The 19,390-nt window shown below is 38.7% G+C and overlaps 1 protein-coding gene across 1 annotated transcript; it reads right to left on the reverse strand.

Annotated features, from left to right (window-relative positions):
* Positions 7,100–11,957, reverse strand: LOC109824632. The gene is made up of 2 exons (XM_020391258.1): positions 11,442–11,957; positions 7,100–7,504 (listed from the first exon to the last, which is right to left on the reverse strand). Exons 1-2 carry the CDS (start codon positions 11,803–11,805, stop codon positions 7,479–7,481), a joined length of 390 nt encoding a protein of 129 aa, XP_020246847.1. The 5' UTR covers positions 11,806–11,957; the 3' UTR covers positions 7,100–7,478.

Here is a 19,390-nt window from a genome sequence, read left to right on the forward strand (position 1 = left end):
ACACAAAAAGTTGTGCTTGGTAGTGAGGTGTCAAATCCCCCTCCACTCATTCAAATATGAGAACAAATTCACATAGGTAGTGAGTGGATGAGGATGTGACACATCACTACCAAGCACAAAAATTGTGCTTGGTACCAAGCATACTCATATTTCTCTCTCTCTCTCTCTCTCTCTCTCTCTATATATATATATATATATATATATATATATATATTATAAGTATTATTTTCAAGTTGTATCTCAACCGTTTGCACGCCTAATAATTATTCTTTTCTCATCTTAAAGGTTTGGGATTCAAGGATTGCTAAATCAAGCATCAACACTAAATACTATGTAATAAGGGAAAAGACTATGAGTAGGATTCTATCAAAACAGCTCATAGGGTGGAGTGATTTATGCCGTTCATGGGTGATTAGAAGATTTGTTTGGAAATTATTATAGTATAAATCACCTTACGCCTAATCTGATACCATTTCATCACTTCCATCAGAGCAAGTCTGAACCCCCTAAAAACCGCCCGCATGTGACTAGTCTGTTATGAAGAAAAATAAGAGGGTTAAATTATGAATTTAGAACAATAAGAGTAAATCACGAATTTGACATCCTCATTTGCGCCTGGGCATCGTCAGCTCCGGGATCCTTATTCCACCAGTGCAGCAGCAACAGCAGCAACAACAACATAAATTTACACTCACAACATCTGACTTATCGCATGGTTTTAACGTGAACTCTGTGTGTCTGCTTGGGCTGTTTTGATAGCGGATAGCGTCGCGTAGCGGTGAGGCATCGCTAAGGTTATTTCAGGCTATTGCGGTAAAATAGCGGTAAAAAAACGCAAAGTCAAATAGCGGTCTAATTTAGATATATATAAATACTAAAAAAAAATTAAAAAAAAATCTAAGAAATCTAATAGTACATATTTGATGATTTAAAAAGACCCTAAACATGAAATAGACATGTAACCATCAAGTAATACCGAAGATGACTGGAGGAGTCAAAAAGTCATCGTCTTCGAGAAGAAGAGCTTAGCGGTGACAAGACTACCCTAAGAGGAGCTCACAGTGAAGGAGGTGAGAGGAAGTATCAAGATAGGTGTCAGAGGCTATGAGAGGTGACAGGAGTATGCTGAAAATCCCAGGAGACGGTGGAATGCAATGGTCAAGGGTTGAGTTTAATTTTAAAAAAATAAGCCTCAAACCGCTTTTAAATAGCAGTCAAAAAGCAAATTTCGAATGCAATCGCTCACTATTTACCGTTATGACATACTATTATCCGTTTTTACGAACAGACATATTCCGCAATATGTCACCCTATTGCGCGATAGCGTAGCGGGCCATAGTGTCGCGGGAAGGGACCGCTAACGCTATTAGCGCCGCTATTACGGGGCTATTTACTGCTATTTATAACAGTGGTTTCGCCTAACGCTCTTAACGGGTTAATGTCAGAACAGTAAGTGGTTGAAACTGATCAGATCCTTGATGCAGCACATAGTGGTCAGTAGTGGGTTGGTTAACCCTTGGCGAGGACCAAAGAGTTGTAGAAAGATTTGTCCTGCAATGGTCAACATATAATAACACGACAGACCTAACATACGAAATGGTTGCAGTTTCCTTCAGTGTTGCCACTACGCTGATCGGTTAAGTCCCGATCCTGTGCCTAGCGAAGGAGATCAGTATTCTGTGCTCGACCTTAGGAGGTCGTCGTATCTTGCTAGATCAAGGATGTCATCCTGGACCAGACTGTGGAGTGGAGGTTATTATTATCTGTCTAAATGTGATGAAGCTGAACATCGGGTGTCTGGTTAGCACAAATCCATTAAGTTATTGTTCTTGGAAGCATCAGTTCAGTTTCGTCGGAGTAAATTGAATCTTATTTCAAGCTCTGGTTAGCGCAAATCAATTAAGTTATTGTTACTTTGAAGCAATCAGCTCAACCTCGTCAGAGTAAACTGAATCATATATCAAGTTCAATGTTTTAGGGCTAGCAATAACTGTGCCAGAGATTTTGACTAATCTACCACTTTCATGGAACTGACCCTATAAAGTTTTGGGGAGTTATTAATCATTCATGATTACACATGAATCTACTTTTTTCCTCGATAGAGACCATGCTGGATTTGGGTGTAGAACCAAACCTCTGCAAGCGAGGTTGAAGCTTCAAGCGAGAAGCTTCAGGCGAGGGCGAGCTCTAGTCGACGAGGTCAAGGTGAGCGGGTGAGGTCCAGAAGCAGTCGAGCTCGAGGCTATTACAAGTGAGGTTGGCACAGATGCAGGCGAGCTTGAGCTTCTTCAAGCGAGGTCCAGGCGAGAGCTGTAGGCGAGCTCGACGAGGTTAGGCCAGCTCGAGGTTGTAACATGCAAGCTCGTGCTCCAATCAGGCGAGCTCGAGGTCCAAGGCGGAGATTCTGGCGAGCTCGAGCACGGAATCCAGGTGAGATCGGCGCTCTAGGATGTCGCTAGCTGTCAACAGCCTGTCCCTAGGGTTCCTTTATAAAAGGGAACCTAAAGCACGAGAAGTGTGTGCTTCTTCTCTCTCTCTCCTCTCGTGATTCCAAACCCTAGGCGATGGTGGCGACGATTGCTCTCTCTCTCACACACACACTCTCTCTCTCTCTCTCTCTCTCTCTCTCGGGGGGGGGGGGGGATTTAAGAGGATAATTAAATAGAAGAGAAAATTCAGAAGGGGGATTTAAGAGGAGAATTAAAGGGAATTGTTTATTATAGCTACAGTAACAATTTGCATTTATTGAGAGATCTCAAGTTCGAGATCTGCTCTTGCATTATAATTTAGTTGATTAATAAGAAACTAATTGTGTGGCTCCCGAAAACGTAGGCAAGTTTGCCGAACCTCGTAGATCTTGGTGTATTTTTTCTATACTGTGTTTCTTGCTATTTTAAGGGTTTAGCGTAGCCACCGGGTATTATCCAACAACTGGTATCAGAGCCTGAAACGATCTAGAGGAAGTCAGATTCAAGTGGGAGTTATGGTAGTAGATGAAGGAAATGTGAGATTAGAGAAGTTTGATGGATCAGATTTTTGATTTTGAAAGATGCAAATAGAGGATTATCTGTACCAAAAGAATCTGTATCAACCCCCTTTGGGGAAGAAGCCGGAGGGTATGGAGGAAGAAGATTGGAATCTTCTAGACAGAAATGCCCTCAGGATTATTCGTTTAACGTTTACCCGCAATGTTGCTTTTAATATTGCAAAGGAAAAGATCACAGCGTGTCTTATGGCAACACTCTCAAATATGTATGAGAAGTCATCAGCCTCAAACAAAGTTCATTTGATGAGACGATTATTCAATCTGCGAATGACGGAAGGTGCATCGGTAGCATATCATCTCAATAAACTCAATACAGTCACGACCCAATTGAGTTCAGTTGATATTGAGTTTGATGAAGAAGTGTGAGTGTTGATCCTTTTGTCTTCCCTACCAGAAAGCTGGAATGCTATAGTTACATCTGTGAGTAGCTCGTCGAGAAACAACAAGTTGAAGTTCGATGATGTTCGTGATCTTGTCTTAGTGAGGAGATCCGACGGAGAGAGTCGGGTGAAGCTATAACTTCTTCAGTATTACATACAGAGTCAAGAGATAGAAATTCAACTAGAGGAAATGGATCAGAGGACATGAAGTCCAAATCCAGGAATTCCAGCATCTCAAAGGCTATCAAGTGTTGGAAGTGTGGAAAAACCGGGCACTACAAGAATCAGTGCAAGAGTGCACAAAAAGAGTGGGAGGCAAAGACAGATGCAAATGTTACTTCCACCTCAGGAGGAGATGATGCATTGATATGCTCTTTGGAGAGCAATGAGTCTTGGGTGTTGGACTCTGGAGAACAATTTTATGCTACTCTCAGAAAGAATTCCTCGAGGAGTATATCCCCAGAAACCTTGAAAATATATACTTTGGTGATGATCAACCATGTGTCATTATTGGCAAAGGTGTAGTGAAGATTAAGTTAAATGGATCAGTATGGGAGTTGAAGGATGTTAGACATATTCTCGACCCGAAAAGGAACTTAATCTCAGTAAGCCAGCTGGCTAGTGAAGGCTACACTACGACTTTCCATGGTGATGATTGGAGGATTTTAAAATGCATAATGACAATTGCCCGAGACAGGAAGTTTGATACCTTACATATGACAGCAGGTGCACGAGTAGTAGCAGGTGCATGAGTTGCAGCAGGTAATGAGACTTCAAAGCTATGACACTAGAGACTCCGTCATATGAGTAAAAAAAAGATAAAGATTATGCACATAAAGGGAAAACTCTCGGGTTTACAATCAGTTGAGATTGATATGTGTGAAGAATGCATACTTGGAAAGCAGAAGAAGTCAGCTTTCAGACAAGTGGTAGAACCCCTAGGATAGAGAAGCTAGGGCTCATTCATTCAGATGTTTGGGGACTAACCACCACTGCGTCCATTGGTGGGAAATGCTACTTCGTGACTTTTATCGATGATCACTCTCGGAAAGTATGTGTCTACTTCTTGAAGCATAAGTCAGAAGTATTTGAGGTTTTCAGAAGATGGAAAGCCATGGTCAAGAATGAGACCGGTCTGAGAATAAAGAAACTCAGAACAGACAATGGTTGTGAGTATGAAGACACCAAATTCAAGAAGTTCTGCCACGAGCACGAGATCAGAATGGAGAGAACCGTGCCCGGCACGCCTCAACACAATGGTGTAGCTGAACCGATGAATAGAACGTTGACAGAGAGAGCCAGAAGCATTCGGACACGTCTACCGAAATAGTTCTTGGTAGAAATAGTCAACACAGCAGCTTACTTGATCAATCGAAGTTCATCGGTTCCATTGGAGCATAGAATACCAGAGGAGGTATGGTGCGGAAAAGAGTTAAAACTCTCACATTTCAAAGCTTTTAATTGTGTAGCTTATGTGCATATTAGTGATCAAAGCAGGAATAAGCTTGATCCCAAGTCAAAGAAATACACTTTCATCGACTATGGTGAAGATGAGTTCGGCTACCGTATTTGGGACAACGAAAACAAGAAAGTGATTCGTAGCAGAGATGTGATATTTAATAAGAAGGTGATGTACAAGGACATGTACAAGACAGATACTAATGACTCAGAGGAGAACGAGTCAACATTTGTAAATGCAGATGATGTCCCATGTAACCCCTCGGAAGAACCCAACGCCGCAAGTCCTTAGCCCACAAGAGCCTGTTGGACAGAATAGTGCGTAGGAGCCCGACTCACCAGCTCCGATATTGTGAAGATCGTCTCGTCCTCCTGTGACTAACAGCATATACAAGAATTATATGTTGCTAACAGATGGAGGAAAGCTTGAAAGCTTTAATGAAGCTTGTTAGAGTGGAGATGCGAGCAAGTGGGAGCTTTCTGTGAAAGAATAGATAAAATCTTTGATCTCTAACCAGACATGGGAACTAGTTGAGTTACCCATGGGGAAGAAGACACATCACAACAAGTGGGTTTATCAAGTGAAAAAGGAACATGATGGTTCCAGAAGATACAGAGCCCGATAAGTTGTCAAAGGATTTCAACAGAAGATCCAAGAAAGTAAGAATCCAGCAGATATGTTGACAAAGGCAATGACCTTTTAGAAACTGAAGTTGTGCGCAACTTTAGTTGACCTTCATGCATAGGTGATGAAGGCGGAGCCACACAGGAAGAAGTTCTTGTTGAGATAGCCTGCTGTCGACGGTTTGGTCTCCAAATGGGAGATTGTTAGAGTTGGGTGTAGAACCAAACCTCCGCAAGAAAGGCTGAAGCTTCAAGTGAGAAGCTTCAGGCGAGGGTGAGCTCCAGTCGACAAGGTCGAGGTGAGCGGGCGAGGTCCAGAAGCAGGTGAGCTCGAGGCCATTGCAGGCAAGGTTAGCACAGATGCAAGCAAAGCTTAAGCACCTTCAAGCGAGGTCCAGGCAAGAGCTACAGGCGAGCTCGACGAGGTCAGGCGAGCTCGAGGTTGTAGCAGGCAAGTTTGTGGTCCAGTCAGGCGAGCTCGAGGTCCAAGGCGGAGATTCTGGCGAGCTCGAGCACAGAATCCAAGCGAGGTCGAAGGCGAGCTCGAGGTCCAAGGCGGAGATTCTGGCGAGCTCGAGCACAGAATCCAAGCGAGGTCGACGCTCCAGGCTATCGCTAGCTGTCGACAGCCTGTCCCTAGGGTTCCCTTATAAAAGGGAACCCAGAGCACGAGAAGTGTGGGCTTCTTCTCTCTATCCTCTCTCGATTTCAAACCCTAGGCCACGGTGGTGGCTCTCTCTCTCTCTCTCTCTCTCTCTTCCCAGCGCNAAGAGGATAATTAAATAGAAGAGAGAATTAAGAAGGGGGATTTAAAAGGGGAATTAAAGGGAATTGTTTATTGTAGCTACAGTAACAATTTGCATTTATTGAGAGATCTCAAGTTTGAGATATGCTTTTGCATTGTAATTTCTTTGATTAATAAGAAATTAATTATGTGGCTCCCGAGGGACGTAGACAAGTTTACCAAACCTCGTAAATCTTGATGTATTTTTCCTTATACTGTGTTTCTTGCTATTTTAGGGGTTTAGCGTAGCCCCCAAGTATTACTCAACAGACCATACAGAGAGGGTCATTACTTTTTGGACGACAGTAACAATAAAAAAGAAAAGAAAAGAAAATAACACAATATACAATGCACAAACCAAAACTTTGTCAAAGAAAAAGCTAATGAAATTACGAATTCCTAACTATTAAAGCAGGCATGTAAATTTATTTGGATGTTTGTATAATTCATAATTACTCTTTATAGAAAGATCAGCAGATAATTGATCATTTTTCAGTTCACCTACGGAAATTTATAGAAATCCATCCTTCACACATATGTATCAAAGTACCACAATCAACTAACATTCTGGCAGAATTCTCTTTCACAGAAATTGACTCCAATAAATATGAAGAAGGCAAAAAATACCAAACATTTTTCATTTTCATTTACTGCCTAATGGAAAAGATAAATACCATACACTTCCTACCTGAGCTTTAAAAATAAAAACTAAAAAATAAAAATTCATCCATGAGGATTGGGAAAAAGATATGTTTAGCTATACTTCTTCATTTGAACTGTTGCGGCAAATCTGAAATTAGGCAAGCATTAGTTGAGATGTATTTGCCTGATTTGTATATATACCAGAAAAACTACATTTTAGCAGTGAAACCGATAGGAAGGCCACTGAAGATGTCAAAGGACGTATAATATTTCTGGCAAATACAGCAAGCTGTATAACAATTTGCATCTATACAAGCAGAAAGAAATCAGGAAAGAGCCCTCTAGAAGAGGAAGAAGCAATATAGACAAAGTTCGACCTTTCATAGAAAAGAAAAAGAGAGAAATAAAATAAAATAAGCCCTTGCGTCTGGTTGAGTCAAAACCCAAAAGGGCTTACCAAGTGTGCTCCATGACCGTGTCATAATTCACCATTCTAACTGTTGCATAGAGTGGTCCGGTGCCAACTGTTGCTCTTCTTGTGATATTAAATGACTTTGGAGAAGAGGTGGCCTGCACTGACAAGAAGCATCAGTTAATAGCTGCTAAACTACCAGCGAACTCAAATAAATGGAAATGCTTCATGAGCAAACTCAAACAAGTTTATACATCCGAGCCCATATTTTGAAGAATACCATAATTAATGGGATTAATCATCAGGAGTTTATACATTTCCAATCCTAAATTACGAAGATCATCCATAATGACGAGATAACATGATGCAATATCATAATCCTTATTTCACATATTAATTTTTTACTGTTGCAAATGTGCATATTTTACTTCTGAAGGATTTTTAGGTAAATAACACGAACAAATGAGGATGTGATGCATTATCGCATTTAGAAAAGCAAGATAAATTATGAAAACGGACCAAGTTTTAGTATCAAACAACGATAGTGCTTAACTAAAGCGAATACAATAGCAGAACTCTTGTTTACAAGTTATTACAATAGTTACCTAAGAATATGCTTGTTTATAGAAGCATACCGTACCAATTAAAACCACAACTTGGTCAAACTCACAGATAAATCATATTGTAAGAGAAACTAAGATTGATTAAAAGATGCACAAGTCAAAAGATGCACAAGTCATATAACTTACCATTGTATACCACAATGCTATTGCTTAATTGTAAAGTAACCTGTGAACATACCAACAAGCATTTCTTTTCACTTCTACATTCTTGAACCTAACCCGTTAATACAATTAAAAAATGATTCACCAGTACAATCTGAATGTTCCAAGAAAAGGGAAACTATAAATTTGACCCTTGATCATGTCTTTATATGAAACTTCCTCTTGAGTTTCTTGTTGATTGCTAACCTACGATACTATTAAGGCCCCAGTCCGCTACTAAGGCCCCAACCAATGATACTCTTATATCTAAATCACTTATTACGTAAAATATCCTACAAGTCATCTCATTGTGATGTGGGTGCAGAAGAATATTGACATTCTTTCATATCTATGGGTGCATAAAAGAAGAGAAAAAGAAGTACTCCTATGAAGACAATAGTTTTTAAGATTCATGTTATTATTCTAAGGATCACCTGCTTACTCATCAGGATTGGTGGCTGTTGTACAAGTAGAGTTAAAAACCAATCTCTATTGCACTTTCTACCATTCAAAATTCGTACACTCTCTCAAACTATAACCTTGATCAAAATGACATATGATTTCTACATGTATTCTGGAGAAGATTAAGTTGATCTGTATTAAATAAATATAAATCCAACCCCTGTTCTAGGAAATTTCTATGTGAAGAAAGAACCTACCATCAAAACTACAAGTCCAACTCTAAAATGCATCGGAACCACCCAGAAGGAACTAAAACGTAAGTAATTAACTACAGGTAAAAGCCCTCTTTTCTAATGTAAAACATAAAGGGTAATAACAAGTATCAGAACCACCCAGAAGGAACTAAAATGTAAGTAAATAACTACAGATATAGGCCCTCTTTTTAATGTAAAACATATTCTAGTTCAGATGGCTACCATATCCCATGTGGTTGAGTCTAAAAGTTTCCTCCCTTGTTAGAAGTGTTTGTCGATATCCATGAAAATCAATGGAAGCCGTGTGTGTAAAAAGCAGTATCAATGTTTAAAACGGGACCTTTCCCCTTCAAGATTTATATATAAGAATATCATGATAAACTGTGAAGTTCAGTCAAATTATAATATAAATGAAGGTTGACACATTCAAGTAATATCCAACCTTTGGCACAAGTCAGAATCATTGAATTCCTCACTACCCTTGGAAATACTAAAAAGTAAAAGCTCATGAGTAGGAAGTCACTTAATTTACTATCCTCTGTAGTTCCCATCTCACAAATTAAAATAATAAGGGAGTGAAATTGTTGCTAATTACTTTGGCAAGAAAGTAACGTGATGCACTTGGATGGGTTCAGGTTTATCAACAACTTAATGCATCTCTATTCTCTTTTCACGAAGTGAGGATCTCAGCCTATATTTATCAATGAAAAAAATCGAAGTAGGAAATGGTGTAGATGTGATTCCAGTAGATATTTCCCACATGATGGTAACCTGATACTGAGGTGTGCAAGATGAGCAACAAAAAGCAGTTGCATGCTCCAGCTAGTTGGACCAGAGATTTGTAAGAGGCGTTGTGTTTGGATAATTCCCACCTAAGCTCATGATAGCATTGGAGGAGATGTGGAAGAGTACATCTTCTAAAGAAAGTTGTCCATCTCCAATTGTTGATGATCCAAGCTACTTAAAGTAAACACAGATGTTTGGATAATCCCACCTAAGCTCATCTTCTGTTGTTTATCCGTCATCCAAGGCAAATATTCCCTTTAGTGTCCCTCCAAAAGAATCCCTTTTGGATTTTATCTGTAGCATGGAACACACACACATAGGGAAATGAAAAATAATGGCATCTAGTGAATGGGGAAAGCCTAAACACTAGCCTGCTCCCTCTAAATAGGAATGGTCCAGATGTTAAAGCTCTTCTCAATTTGCTCCAAGTTGCTATCCATATGGTTCAATGCCCATGATTTTATCATAGTCCAAAGTATCTAAGTGGGAAGGAGCCTACTTGACAGTTTAGGACAGCTGCTGCTCAAGGCACATACTATATCTAGCCTAAACTGTCGATTTTTTTGAAAAAGATCAAGCTTGCAACCTTTACTACTATATTATTGCGCTTTAGGGAAACCTCAAACAACCTTAACAGACTGTGATGAAGATAGAGGGGGACTATCATAAACTAAGAAGCAGCACAGGGGTAGATTAATTCAGTTTTATCAATTATACGACTATCAAAGTTATGTTTGTAGATTAGCGGGATATCTAGTAATCAGAGGTCAGGAGGGGAATTTAGTCAAGGAAACATAATGACCCCCATTACAAAAGAACAAAGAATGAGGACACATAAGCAGTCTGGTAATGAAAAGGCCGAAAAGGCCAAAAAGTCTTTGGACAGGTCCCTTCACAAGTAAAGAATTTATCCGCAACACAAATTTGGTATTCAAATTGAGAGATCTTACTTACAGAAGCAAACCAAAGACATTAAGGGCTTGTTTGGATTGAGGGTAATGGGGGTGAGGGGAAGGGAGGGTAACTTTTAACCTTGTTTGGGAAGTAAATATAGCAAGTTAATAGGGGTGAGGGGAGGTGAAAGGAGGTGAAAAAATAACATGATTTCTTCCCCCCAATTTGGGGTGTAATGGGGGTGAAGGTAAAGAGGGGGATACAACAAATGTAGAGAGACATATTTACTCCTAACTAAGATCAAAATCCAACGGCTAAAATTTCTAACAACAATATAACTTAATAATATGTGAGGGTATTTATGTCAATTTATATACATTCCCTTCCCTTCCATTCCCGTTATTACACTTTCCAAACGGGGTGAAATAACTTCCCCTTGATTCACCTTACTAGTTTCCCAAACAAGTTTTAGAAGTTCCCTTACCTTAACTTAACTTCCCCTAGGTTCACCTAACTTCCCTTCACCCCCTTCAAATCCAAACAAGCCCAAAAGAAATAACCACTTGCCATCAACGTGGGATAGACAATTCCAACTTAAAGAAGTCATTCCATAAACAAGCAAGCAACTAGATTCAACAAACAACTTGGAGGTAACAAAAGAAAATAGTATCCACTCTCTGACACAAGATAGTTTTCCACTACACAAAGCAGTAACATGCTGCAATTATTGTTCATTTACCAGAAATGTCTTAATATTACTATCAAACAAGAATACGCCAATTATAATTATAAGCAGTAAAAAGATTAACTTGTACGCAAACAAATAAGATAAACATCAGATCGTGTTCCAAAACAATCAATACAATCAGCAATCGATAAAATAAAATGTAGGTAATTTACTTTCATTTAACTAAATATAAGATCAAATTCTTTTCTCAGCTCAGCAAGATTAATCATCAAATTTGGCGAATTCAATCAAGAACAGAGATTTTTACCGTGGATCTCCTTGGGACTTGTTCTGGATCCCGCCACCCACGAGCTAGGGAAAAGCATCGCCGACAAGCTCGAAACAATCCCGACGAAATACAACACCATCACAAACCCTAGCACCCAAGGCATCAGCATAATCCCAATCACGAACGTCACCGATCCAGAGAGCATCATAGCGAACGAAACGCCCAGCAAGAGCGAAGCGAACGCCGCCGGCGTCATCTGGCTCCGCCTCGCGGACGGAGATCTCGGCACCGCCTGGATCCGCCGTGGCGGAGGACCGGATCCAGGCGGCGAGGGGAGGATCGAGAGGAGGATGGCGGAGAGCTCGTAGAAGGCCTTGGAGATCTGCTCGTCGGAGCTGCTCATCGTCGAAACCCTACGTGGGGGTATTTTGGGAACAAAACTGATGAAGCTTTGAAACTCTTCTCGCTGTAGAAATGGGAGATTTCGTGTTGACGTTGAGGAGGTTGGGAATGAAAGTGGGAAGGTTTTTATACCGTTTCGTAATGATTTAGAGAGAGAAAGAGGGCAGCGTAACGGCAAAGCGAAGGGCTGATGAATTGATGATAAAGGTCAAAAGTAAGGCGGAGCACTGTTCGGTCCAAATCGAAAAAACCGACCGAACCGATCTGAACCGGTCTAAAAAAAGTGGTTTTATGAATAGGACGGTTCGGGTCGGGTTGAAAACTTTTCAACCCGAACCGACCGAATATAGTGCATCATTTAATTTTTTTATTAACTTTTTATTTGTTTATCTTTCACATTTGGGCAAGCTTTCAGTTGAACCGACAATCACGGATTTGTAAGAGCTTTCATGGAAGAACCGACAATCTCTGGTTCATTCCTTGAGCCAATTTGAGTCAACATCGAAGAACTTTGGAAAATGAAACTCTTAGATTACATGTTTTTGTTGACCAAATTATTTATATTATGGTCGTCACTCATCATTTGCTTTATCTTTAATAGTTTGAACTCTGGACATTAAGTATGCTGCATATGTATTAGGACCGAAATCATTATGGGTTGAAAACAATATCATTATATCAGTGTTTAATGCTTCATAATCTCCTACTTTGTTGATATCTTTTTTTTTCTTTAACACAGTTTGCTGTTTGATAAGAAGTTTGATGAAGTTAGAACCGAACAAACCGAATCGAACCGAACCGAACCGACTTGCAACGGTTCGGTTCGGTTTTGAATTATAAGCAGTTCGGTTCAGTTGTTCAAATTTTGTTAAAAACCAAACCGAGCCGAACTGTGCTCAGCCCTAGTCAAAAGTGATAAAATGTAAATTAAAAAGGGTTATGTCACAAAAACCCCCTAAACCTAGTGTTTTGCACATACTTCCCCTGAACTTCGTTTCGTCCAATACTTTGGGGTGCATCACAAAACCTATATGAACTTTGAACTTTTTTCACTAGTCTTCTACATGTAACTTTAAAATAATTAAAATTTTCTTGAGAGAAAAAAATCCGACATATTTGGAGAGGGAGTAAGTTGTCTGTAAATAAAAGATGACAAAATTTGTGAAATTTTCTCTCAAGGGTATTTTAAATGTTCACAAATTACATATAGAAAGTCTAAGGAGAAAGAGATACAACTTAGAAGAGTTAGCAAGAAACCCTGAATTTCAAGTGAAGTTATATGAAATAAACAAAGTTCAAATGATTTATGTGAATTAACTAACAGAAATGCTCCTTAGGGTAATTTGTGAATTTTAATTTGATGGAGGATCCCTAATTTCGTTTAAAGAGAAGGGCTGATCTGCAAGATTCCCTCAATAAATTGACGGCTGTTCTTTAACGTCTCAATAAATTTGTTTATTTGCTTTTGGTGACTTTTTATTTTTATTTTGGAAATGAGGATAAAGTTAAATATTATAAGGATATGATGCAATGTCATTTGTGATATTATTGCTGATTAGGAAAGGTCGGAGACACTTTATTACTCTTTTTTTGACTATTGGTACCCACAAAAATGACAACTTGTCAGTTTCTTCTCTTATGGATTGTTACGTATATAAATAAATGAAAGCAAATTCACTAACTGTTGTATCCTGAAAATCGCTGAGTATAATGAATCTCCCTAATGCAGACACGTGTCATGTTTATCTGGTTTACTATCCCTAGTTAGGAAACCTGACCCGGATATGTACACATCCGACTTATTTTTAGAGGCAGATTCGAGAAGAAAGGCGTCTTCAGATCGGTCTCTCGACCCGGGCTCAAGAAGAACAACGCTTCCAGTCCTAGATTCGCTCAAGGAGTTGGAAATTCCAAGACTAATGGCGTCCCTCCCTCAGATTCAATACGGAATGTCTTGAAGGGTGAATTGACTTATCAGCTTCGTCAAGCCGAGATGCACAGCCCAGTCACCATCATATTTAATGCATGGCCAGAGTGATTATGCCACCCTGCCGGAGTCATTATGACTCCTTAGATGATGCCAACACTTCAACCTCTCCGTCACTGTCGTATTAAATGCAAGGGTGACTCTCCTACTCCGCGATTAACACATGTAAAGAGCTACTTGATTGAACGATGGGAACTATAGAATACTCTCTAATTTTAGTATGTTAAGAACTACTTAATATATAACTGACTTGAGTATTGGAGGGCCTATCGCAGAACCCAACTCCAATCCACGGTGTTACTATGTACATGAATCTTTATTTGCATACATAATCGGCCATCAAAGAGGATAAAGAGAGCCTAAACTTCCTTCAAATCATAATTGATCTCCTAATTAGTTGACCGACATCAACAATTTGGAACCCACCATGGGGCATCTTCTTCTTCTTTTGAGAAAATGGCCAATCACGACCGATCTTTGGTTCCAATCATCAGAGAAAGCTGTAACTCCAGCTATATCACCCAAGACAAATTGGATGAATCCAATCCATGGTTGGTCAAGTCTCTTCAACAGTGCTCACTTTCCTCACATATGAACTCATCCATCGAATTCTTCCTCATCAACATCCTTACAATACACAAGCCCTTCTATTTATAGACTCTGAACCGACTCACTTTTTACAAAGTAACATTAGAAAAGTATTTTTACAAAAGTAACTTTAATAAAGTACCTTTTATAAGTAACTTCTAAAAAGTAGCTTTAATAAAGGTGTTATTAAAAGTATTTTTGTGGAAAAGTGGCGGTTTCTGGCATCGCCCACAGTTCTCCTCGTGCTTCTTGATTGAAGCGGATCCCACCAAGCTTCAGTCTATTTCTAGAGCAGTGTCTTGGTCAAAAGAGCGTACTGGTGACGTTCCTCTCTTGCTCATCATCAGCTCGTATTGCTCCCTTTGTTGCTCCTCCCTACGAAGAGCAACATCGATGATAGGAGCTAGAAGAGCGAGCTAGAAAAGCTACTCCCTTAACGCATCGACAACATACTTGTTTTGCTATCGAACTACAACAACCCTAGTATCATATGGAGATAATAGGCGAGAGTTCAATCATCAGCTCTATTTAGGCCACATGGGCAATGTCACAATATATAAGACCTACCTACATGACTCAAACCCCAATGACTAAAGGTCGATCCTTCCATGATCAACTTGGCCTCCAGATATGATCGAACATTCAACATGTTCACCGATGTTATTGGAGGGAACTCTCCTCTAGCAGATTGGATCATGAACGCTCCTTGCCCAAAGTTCAAGGTGCCACACATCAAAGGTGAAGGTGATCCAGCCGAACATGCACAAAATTTTTATAATCTAATGTGCATGCAGCAAGTGAGTGATCTTGTCATCTACCGAGCCTTCCCTGTCACTCTCAGTGGTAGCATGAAGATTTGGTGAACTCACTAGACAAAAAGTCCATCCACAGCTTCGAGCAACTGAATCAAAAGTTTATACATTATTTTCTAGCAGATATAAGTAAAGGCAAGCTTTGCTCTTTTGTTGCAAATCAAGCAGAGAATAGGAGAGATCTTGAGGGAGTATTTTAAGAGATTCCAAGCTAAGCGCCTGGAAGTGGAGGACCCCGATAATATAGTTGCCATGGATGCGATCATCACTGGCCTTGAAGGCGAGAAGTTATCTGAGTCTCTTATTATGAATTGAGTAACTGACTTTGACCAACTCACACCTAGAACTCGATAGCATATGTATGCCGAGGATAGCTGTACCCATAAAATGGTGGCACAATTGGAAGCTACTAAGGTTGAACCCTCTCAAAACAAGAAGGCTAAAGACAGTCGATCCAAGTTCGAGTCCAGACCCAGTCGAGTTGATAAAAAATATCAAAGGAATAAAATACTGAGGAAGCTGACACTTGCCCCCCTCAATGCTCCTCAATCACAAATGTTGCATTTGATCTGAAAAGGAAGGACATTTCATTGATCCTCCACCTCGTATGAAGTCAAACCCCCTAGTCAAGGGATATTTGACAGTACTGTTGCTATCATCGAGGCTGATATGGTAATAAATAGAATCCAAAGTTACAAGCACACAACTATCAAGTTATAGTATAAAAGATTGTTGAATCTCGTGAGGAATGTGTTGTAGGAACTAATCAAAATTGGTTCTTAAATTGTGTGTGACAATTAGGAGTGATAAAAGAATGTGGTTGTGGAGAGATAAGGAGAGTGGATGTGATAATATGTAAATAAAACAAAACTAAATTGAGAGGGGAGAAAGAAAGATAAAAAAATAAAATAAAATAAAACTAAGAAATAAATAAAAAATCAAGAACAAAGAAAAATTTTAAGAAAGTAAAAATGGAGGATTCAATTAAAGATATGAGGAATCTAGAATTGAATTCACTAGTTAATTTTACTTGTAGATTATGAACTATTCTCTTTTTATCACATTTTACTTTAGACATACTAAGCATAGACTATCAAACCACCTAAGAAAAGCATAATCTATTAAATTATCATCCCTGTAAAATTAATATTCATGAAAAGAACAATAACTAGATAGTAATTCTAGAATTCATAAGCATAACCTACCAAATCACTCAAGATAAGTATATATTATCAAATTCTTCTTTTACTAATTAGTTCTCTAGTTGATTATCCTAAGTATGATTATTTTAAGCATAAGTAAATAATTCAAAAATTATAAAAGAGGTCAACCTAGTTTCATACAATTCTAGAATTCCTACAATAATTAGTTTCGCATCTTAGAAAATAAAAATAAAGGAGTAAAATCTATACTAGAGAGAATAAAAGGAAGAGAAAAATAAAAACTAATTTCCAAGAAGGTTCTAGCCTCTTGGAGAATAGAATAAAAGGAAGAGAAAAATAAAAACTAATTTCTAAGAAGGTTCTAGCCTCTTAGAGAATAGAAGAAAATGAATAAAATTAAAAACTAATTCCTAAGTGGGTTCTATCCTATTGGAGAATGATGCAAGAAAAAAAATCTAAACTATGCAAGAAATTAAATCTATACTAAAATACAAGAAAATAAAGATATGAATGTAAATCTACTCTACAAGCATAAAAATAAATCTAAAATAAAAGGGTTCTAGCCCCTTGAATATCTAAAACAATAAAAAAAATATTACAATAAAATAAAAGATAAAATAGAAAATTTGCATAACGAGAGGGTTCTAGCCTCTTGAAAGCAAACATTTATCTTGATCTTCATCTTCATCTTCATAATCAAATAAAGAGATGAAAGAAAAGTATGAAAACGTGAAAAAATTATTTTATTAATTATAATAAAGTTACAATTTTTAGAAGGTATTCTCAATTTAGATGTAACGCCCCTGATTTTTCATACTGGCTACGGTCCAGGGTAAACCCCAGAGATGTTAGAACCTACTGTACACCCTCCTCTGTGCATATGCAAGCTTAACATGTCATTGTTGCTATTACTCTAGCAGATATCAAACAACAGTAGTAAGACACCCCAAACGCTAACCAAATGATCTTAATATCATGATAATTTCCAGAAATAAGGATATACAACATGTATAAAATGATTTTTAATGTTCTCAAACTAGAATTTAGGAATAACACAGTTTGGAACTGAAAGGTGAACACATATCATACATATGAGAGGCTCTAAACAAGAACAAAAATTTAACAGATTCTATACAGATACCCAAGTACTACTAATATCTAACACTGTATCAAAATATGCATATCCATAAGAGGTTCTCTACCTCCAAAAAGATATAACTTGCACGGGTACGACCCAGCTCTGATCACAAGAGTACATACAGCTAAAGTAACCCTGTGGAGTACTTAACTAATAAAAGTAAAATCCTTACTACTACAAACTAGCCTGCACCTCTTTGCACTATGGAAGAATTTCCTGAAATAGCATTCAAGGAAAAAGAAAAGAAAAAAAATCAACAACAGCATCAGAACACTTTAGCAAGAACATAAAGACATCATAATAAGCATCAGCACATAAATCTCATGTGCTCGCAAGAGCGAGGTAACTCGGTCATATATACTCAACAGTGTGTCCCAATCACTTTTGGAAGTAAGATCAGCTGCTACAAGCTAGCCTGTGCCTCTTTGTGCTCCTAAAAGTCTACCTAAATGGATTTAAAACAATGATGTTGTATGTCGTTAAAAACATTTCAAACAAAAACTCGTAGAAGTTTTATATAAACCGGCTGCACCAAGGTGGTTTCCTACATACCCATCTCTCCCAAGGGATCAAGTTGCTCGTAGTTCATCCAAATAGTCGCGAACGACCTCAACAAAACATGAATTTACAACAAGTTTCTTGTAACAACTCAAGAAATACAACTTCCTAAAGAGCACTAAAGTGAAACCCATCCCATAACGGTATAGGTTAAGGAGTATAGGCCATCGACGGCCTATCTCATAAAGGTGATTAAGTGGTTCACAACCAAACATAAACTTCCATTAGAGTAACTCATTGTTCAACTCATATTTCTGCTAGGTGGCTCATATGCCTAACCCAGGCAACCATCTGTTGAGTGATATAAAATCCTAACTCAGGCAATAATCTGCTGAGTGACTTGTAGGTCTACCTCAGGCAACAATCTACTGAGTAACTCTCATAATTTTCTCTCAGGCAACATTCTCGTATTATCATAGACAAGATCATACCAACATATATCAGACTTATAATGCCCATAATAAAATAGACGACCATCATTTAAAAGTCCGACTGCACCAATGTGGTTGTCTACGTACCCTCTTTCTCAAGGGATCAAGCCGCCCGTAGTTCATCCAAACCCTGACTGTTATAGAGCCCGACAGACTACTACAATGCCGATAGACTACAAAAGGTGTCATCTGCTATAGTACTCGTCTGCTATAGTAGTGGGCAGAATACAAAGATATGAGATGATTTCTACAGTACTCGTATGCTACAGTATTAGGCAGACTACAAATAAATGAGTCGCCTGCTATAGTCATCGTTTGCTACATTACTCTTCTGCTACAGTACTCTTCTGCTACAGTAGTGGGCAGACTACAAAGAGAGGAGCCGACTATTGCAGTTGTCAGTTGCTACAGTACTCTTCTACTACCTACAGTATTAGGCAAACTATAAAAAGATGAGTCGACTGCTATATTCGTCGATTACTACAGTACTCGTATGTTACAGTATTAGGCAGACTACAAAGAGATGGGTCGACTGCTACAGCCATCGGTTGCCATAGTGCTCGTCTGCTACAGTAGTGGCAGACTACAAGAGAGGAGCTGACTGCTACAATTGTCGGTTGCTATAGTACTCTTTTGCTACAGTAGTGGAAGACTGTTGCTAGGTTTTATTCAACCTCAAACAGGGCTATCATGTTTCCAACATACAACTACACTAGTTATAATCAATTATTTTACAATTTGTACATGTGTTTTTAGCAATTATCTTAAGAGTTTGGGCTTTGTCATGTCAAGCATACAACTAATATGTGAGAGCACATTAACCATATTCCTAATATTAGGATTTAGAACTTAATGAGCTTAATCGATCTATTAGTCTATCTTGATTACATAAAAATCCTACCTTTATAG

This window comes from Asparagus officinalis, chromosome 9, assembly GCF_001876935.1.
Source record: "Asparagus officinalis chromosome 9, Aspof.V1, whole genome shotgun sequence".
NCBI classification, from domain to species: domain Eukaryota; kingdom Viridiplantae; phylum Streptophyta; class Magnoliopsida; order Asparagales; family Asparagaceae; genus Asparagus; species Asparagus officinalis.

What these genes read in the sequence shown, in the direction of transcription:
- LOC109824632 (XM_020391258.1), bottom strand. Translation starts at nt 11,805, where the DNA reads ATGAGCAGCTCCGACGAGCAGATCTCCAAGGCCTTCTACGAGCTCTCC. An exon ending in AAGTCCCAAGGAGATCCACG is followed by an intron (nt 7,505 to 11,441) that starts GTAAAAATCTCT and finishes TTGTCAGTGCAG; the next exon opens with GCCACCTCTTCTCCAAAGTC.